The sequence below is a fragment of the Octopus bimaculoides genome, chromosome 18, assembly GCF_001194135.2.
Source record: "Octopus bimaculoides isolate UCB-OBI-ISO-001 chromosome 18, ASM119413v2, whole genome shotgun sequence".
In the NCBI taxonomy this organism is placed as follows: Eukaryota; Metazoa; Mollusca; class Cephalopoda; order Octopoda; family Octopodidae; genus Octopus; species Octopus bimaculoides.
In genome coordinates, this window is record NC_068998.1 from 28,192,080 (window position 1) to 28,198,358 (window position 6,279).

The 6,279-nt window shown below is 32.7% G+C and overlaps 1 protein-coding gene across 1 annotated transcript; it reads right to left on the reverse strand.

Moving 5' to 3' along the window:
* Positions 1 to 451: 451 nt before the first annotated feature.
* On the reverse strand, positions 452 to 6,056 carry LOC106882641 (gem-associated protein 8). Its single transcript, XM_014933381.2, has 4 exons — positions 5,911 to 6,056; positions 2,232 to 2,747; positions 1,219 to 1,278; positions 452 to 720 (listed from the first exon to the last, which is right to left on the reverse strand). Exons 2-4 carry the CDS (start codon positions 2,671 to 2,673, stop codon positions 512 to 514), a joined length of 711 nt encoding a protein of 236 aa, XP_014788867.1. The 5' UTR covers positions 2,674 to 2,747; positions 5,911 to 6,056; the 3' UTR covers positions 452 to 511.
* Between the last annotated feature and the right edge of the window lie 223 nt (positions 6,057 to 6,279).

Below are 6,279 nucleotides of genomic sequence, written 5' to 3' on the forward strand. Positions count from 1 at the left end.
TGACTTGTAAAAGGCACTCACTACACTCTGTGGAGTGGTTTGCGCTAGGAAGGGCATCCAGCTGTAGAAACTAAGTCAAAACAGACTGAAGCCTGGTACAGCTCTCCAGCTGACCAGCACCAGTCAAACTGTCTAGCCCAGGCCAGCATGGAAAATGGATGCAAAATGATGATGATAAGGAGTAGGAGGAGGTAGTTAAGTGATTAAAATTCTGAATTATTAATCAAAAATAAAAGTAAGCAGAGTAAACTATTTACTTTAATCAGTAACTTGGCTAAAAGTAAATGCTATTTCAGTTATCATTGAAGAAGCATTAATAATTTTTATGTAAAAGATTCTTCCAGCAATTCAAATAAATATCTTTTTTTCTGCAGAACAAATTGAAACTTTTCAAACAAACTTCTTCTCAACAAAGTTATATAGCTTCATTATGAAAACTATAAAAATGACATTCCAGTTAACCTTTTTATTAGGTAAATCTGAAAATAAAAAGATATTTACATAGCTGGTCTTAAGTAAAAACTATTTTTAGTGGCATATTTGGCCACATTTTGGGTTGTTTTAGATCAACCATTTGATCGTAAGTCATTTGTAAAGTTGTTTCCATACTATGGATTAGAGAAGCTTTTTTTCCATACAGTTGTTTTATCTCTAATGTTCGTTGAGAGCCTGGACGTTCTGATGGAGGAAGTATGCTGGGTGTTCGTAGATGATCAGTAACTGGTAAAGAAAACAGAATTGTATTAAAATTTGGTTTGACTTAAAATTAATTTCAAATAAGGTAGGTAAATTCTAATTTATTTACACTATATTCCAACTGATTGGCTTCAAAAAACCTTACATTAAATATTTATGGATAGGTATTGGAGAGAAAAGCCATCATTCCAATGTATAACCAATATATTTAAGCAAGTCAAAAACCTGGTTCCACTAAGTTAAATCACCAGTTTACCAAAGGTTAGCATGTTACCCTCTGAGAAACCATTTCCTCTTCTCACAGATAAAACATCTTCAAACAAGACATCTAACAAGAACTTTTACAGTTGATCTAGCAGAGGATTTTACAACTGTTCTGGTAGTCAGAGAGAGGATTGGGTATAGCCATGATACCAACAATAATTGGCTATTTGCTCACAATAAGTGCAGAGTGAAGAAAAAATGAAAGCTACAAAGAATATACACCAACATGGTAAAAACAATTTATATTCAGTAACTTACCATCTTCAATATTGATACATTGTCCAGCATCTTCAGAGTCTTGTTTGTTTTTTAAAGCTTCTGTAGATAAAATAATATTTGGTGTTTATATTCTTAAATGTACTAACTAAAGAAAAAATAATTTCTTTTTATTTACAATGAGACACAATGAATACAAGATTACTATGCTACACTTTTTATTCTGTTTGTCCAAGATATCCTTGCTGAAAATAGGCATTTTCTTCAATGTTGTGCAATTAGTCACACAAAATACATGTAACGAAAATCACCTGAACAGTTTATGTGAGAATATTGGGATTTGAATTCTGGTGCAAGGCCAGCAATTTCGAGGGAGGGGTTAAGTTGATTACATCAACCCAAGTTCAACTGGCACTTCTTTTATTGACCCTGAAATGTGATCAGCCTAGCACACTTTTGATCAGGTGTCAGGAAACGTGGCATCCCTTGAGCAGAAAGCTTCATCATGCCAAGTTCATTGTGCAGAATATTCTCAATTCTTTCATGGGATATGCTAATAGCATTGGCTATTTGATTTATAGTAAATCACTTGTCATCCATCATGTGGTGAACACAATCAATGTTTTCCTCAATGGTGGCAGTTGCAGGACGTCCATATTTGGATCATCTTCAAGACTTTTCCTTCCCCTTCTAAATTCAGCTGCCCACTTTTGTACTGTTGATAAACCTGAAGTGTTATCCCTTAATGTAGCAACCATGCCAGTATGAATGTCCTTGGGGACCAAACCCTTTTTCTGCAGATACTTGATAACACCATGATGCCAGATTTTGTTCATTTTCAAGAGAAGTTGCTATCAGTTACTTTTGAAGTCTTCTGTGAACAGTCAGATGTCAGTTTACCTGGAAAGAAACACTGCAGTTATTAAGAAGAATTGTTGAAATTAATGCATGCAAGATTTCACAGCTATAGCATCAGTCCTTCATAATCAGCCAGTACTTTTCAACCCACTTTGCAAATTATTGTGATGATAATAATTGTAAATAATGATTTTTACCTCGTTCTTCTCGAAATTTTCTAGAGACAATCATGAAGTCTAAAAGGCTGTCTGGAACTTTCATTTCAATATCATCAGTAGTATCTATTGGTTCTGTTGCAGTACATGTACTAGAAGACTTCCTTTGATGTCTAAACTTGTTATGTTGCTTTTTGTGATGATATGAAAGTGACCATTGTTGATTTGGATGCCATGGTGGGGATGGTATTGACGAGGATTGTTGGTCATTAGCCATTGTCATGTTGACAGGCCATTCAGCAGACTGTGAAGCATTTCTTATGTAGTTAAGATGATTCATATACCAAAGAGTTGAATAGTTGTAATACTGCCAGTATTTAGAAAAATAATCATGTGTGAACCAAGAATTAGTTGCAGCTGAAAGGCATGTGTTTTTGGAAGGCTTTTTATATGAATGCAATTTATTTGACTTTTTCCCTTTCATTATTCAAATAACAAAATATATTCTGTATATTTGAAAAGAATAGGTTCACCAATCTATTTCTTTCCAAAGATTATCTGTTGAAAGTAAATAAAAAAACAATTTTAAAAATTTCTTTTATTTGTATTTTTGCAATATTGTATTCAGAATTTCAATGTTCTTTATATGCAATTAGTTTCAAGGTGCTACGGTCCATTCCCTCAAAAGAAAAAAAAAAAAAGGGAAAAGAATAAAAATTTTAAATATATAAACACATACACTGGATATAAATTATCCAGTGATCAACACTGAAAAATTAAAAAAATTATATCACTCCAGAGAAACATGGAAATCAGTGGCTGATATCAATTCTGATGCTCTATGTGTGCTTTATTAACTATTTCTAGCTTTTGTTGTCTCAGTTGAAAAACATATAACACAAGCAATTTATGTGTGGAAAATAAGAAACATTTAAATGTGAAAAACTGAACATCTATATCCTTTAAAATAAGAATGACAATTATAGTTTTATACTATTAAAGAACAAAATGCAGTATCATATTACCAAACAGACTCATATAAAACACTTCTATCAGTGACTATCATATACTTAATGATGATAAGTAAGCTGAGAACATTTCTGGCTATGTCATTGAACAACAGTTAAATCTGAACTAAGGTACTTAAAATAGTATTTTTTTCTACCATTTGTTTCTAACAAAAATTCAAGAACTTGAAACCTTCATAAAATTATCTTCAAAAAACAGAAAGGTTTTAAAACTACGCTCTAATATTGGCAGAAATAATGAATAAGGCAGTGAATAACACATTGTTTAAAGAAATCATTGTTTTTAAGAACTTATAATTTCTGGAAAAATATTGTTTCCTTTTATTGTAATTCAAGAGGGCCATCATGCCAATAATAAAATCATGCACTGGTTCAATTTCATGTCTTTATTCGTCAATTTATCTTTTACTTGTTTCAGTCATTTGACTATGGCTATGCTGAGGTACCGTCTTGAAGGGATTTAGTTGAACAAATCAATGCCAGGACTTATTTTCTGAACCTGGTACTTATTCTATCAGTTTCTTTTGCTGAACTGCTAAGTTATGGGGACATAAACACAGACACAAAGATACACAAACATAGATACATATATATGATGGGTTTATTTTCAGGTTCCATCTACCAAATCCACTTACAAGGCTTTGGTCGATCAGACGCTATAGCAGAAGACACTTGCCCAAGGTGTCACACAGTGGGACTGAACCAGGAAGCATAGCTTTAAAACCACTCTGCACTTCATGACAAATGATACACGGTGGTATCAAAAGTTCCCGGACTAGTTCTGTAGCACACTAACAGATGGCAGCACATGGTTGTGTGTGCAGTGAGAGTTAACAGTGACCTTTCTGAGACAATATGCTGAGTGACATCGCTGTGTTTGCTTCGCATGTTGTGAAGTTTGTGTTCTTGTGATCACATGTATGCTGTAGTCTGCAATTTTTGTCATGGACAGGAAGTTGGAACAAAGAGCCAATGTGAAATTTTGCATTAAACTTGTGAAACTTGCTGGAGACATTGAGTATGCTTCAGCAAGCTTAAGGCAACTAGACAATGGGTCATATGCAATGTTTCGAGTGGCTTGGATGCTTTGGGCAATCACTAGGTTTAGTATAAAACATTATTTCGACCAATAACTAGATTTGGTATAAGCTGTTTTGAATAACAGTTATGTTTTATATATATCCTGTTACTTTCACTAACTTTGTTACTTTGGTATCGATCCTCAACAGGATCATATAAGTTCTCTGGTCATCTTTGGAGGAATTATGATTCAATTACATGGACATGACGGGATTTCTGGACAGATTTGTCAAATGTATTTACTCGTCTGCCACAAATTTTCATATCGATCTACTTAATTATACCTAATTATGCATCATATACATTTTTTGGTGGTAAACTTAAATTTAGCATTAACTGTGAACTGAAATTAGTTGATTATCATACTAAAAAAAAAAAAAAGAAAGAAATTCAATGTACAATCAAAACTTATTCATCAAAAATATTAGGGTACCACAGACGATAGTTGCCGCGTGAGAATTTACAAGCACTTTTAAAGTAAAATCAAGAGTTTTTTTTAATAATCTGTATCTGTTGAAATTAGTCTCTGATACATCAACCATAAATATAACTTTTTTGCAAATTGACAAAATATCTCATATACCGACTGTGGTGAACAGATGCATTAAAGTAAAGATGGTGAGAATAGAGTCAATTTAACAAGAAAAAGTGGTAACTCCCTAGTGCCTTAACCTTCCACAATCTCCAAAAAATAGTTTTAGCTAATTTAATATATTTTAAATTTTTTGTCAATAATCATGTTTAACAAGGTGACTGCTGCAGATGGGAACTGAAATCAACCAAGACTCAAAATCTGTAGAAGCGATAATCTAGTGATTTCTTAGAACACAATTACTTACATCATCTCATTAACAAGCACTATAAACAGAATTAGCCAATTTAAGCTTTTGGTATCACCATAACTTACAATAATACATTTTTACTTACACAATAAAAAATGTCCTCAAAAGTTCATGAGCTCCCTCAAGAAAAAAACTCAGGACATTGACATTCAAAACAATTTGTAGACATGGAACAAGTATACATCAACAACTTGGAACAAGTATACATCAAGTATAGATATGGAACAAGTATACATCAACAACTTGGAATCAAGTTGGAACAAGTATACATCAACTTGGAATCAATACAAAGAAAGACCTTCAGGCGGGCACATTATATTCCGGAACATGAACACAGTGACAGAACGTAGATTCAGGAATTTGGAATTGAGAAGACATGCAAAATCACTATGATGAAAATTTGGTAGGATGCACCGATTATGGACCCTGAAAAATACTGGAAAAGACTATATGACATATAATACCAGAACTAGTATCTTAAGGAGCACAGAGAATAGTGACATCAAAAAGCATCCATACATTAAGTGCTTAACAACTCCGGGAGTGAAACTGAATACTGGACAGGAGGGACATAGCATTATCATAAAAGGATAGAATTATAATAAAAGAATGCTTATATTCCTTTGATAGCCACATGAAATTTGTCAAAAATGCAGTCACGACCCAGAACAGGCAAATACAGATAGTTATATATATATATATATATGCATATCAGTGTTTGTTATTGAGAAGAAAAGCATTATTATATAAAATATAAATTTTAGTTTTTACCTTTAAACAATTTTTCTTTCTTCAGTAATTAAAAATATGAGCATTATAGTTAGAATTAGTCTACTTCTAGACATAAATAGAATCAATGTTGTGAATAGGTGCGAGGGTAACAGGAAGTAATTGACAGTGCTGCCACCTACAAACAACACTATCAAACGAAGCTTGCAGTTGCATGTGATGGTAACTAATAACAATTGATTAAATTAATTAATTTAAAACTGAACAAATCAGCATATATGTATGTGTGTGTGTCACTATAAGATATACTTACGTTCGAAAAGTTTATTAGCGAATGTATAAGTAATATATGTTTATGTGGTAGTATATATTATATACAGCGGATTGTAATGTACCACCAGATATACCTTA

Coding starts and splice junctions, on each gene's coding strand:
- LOC106882641 (XM_014933381.2), bottom strand. CDS start 2,673: ATGAAAGGGAAAAAGTCAAATAAATTGCATTCATATAAAAAGCCTTCC. Junction 1,279..2,231: donor AAAATTTCGAGAAGAACGAG/GTAAAAATCATT, acceptor TTTTATCTACAG/AAGCTTTAAAAAACAAACAA. Junction 721..1,218: donor ATGTATCAATATTGAAGATG/GTAAGTTACTGA, acceptor TTTCTTTACCAG/TTACTGATCATCTACGAACA.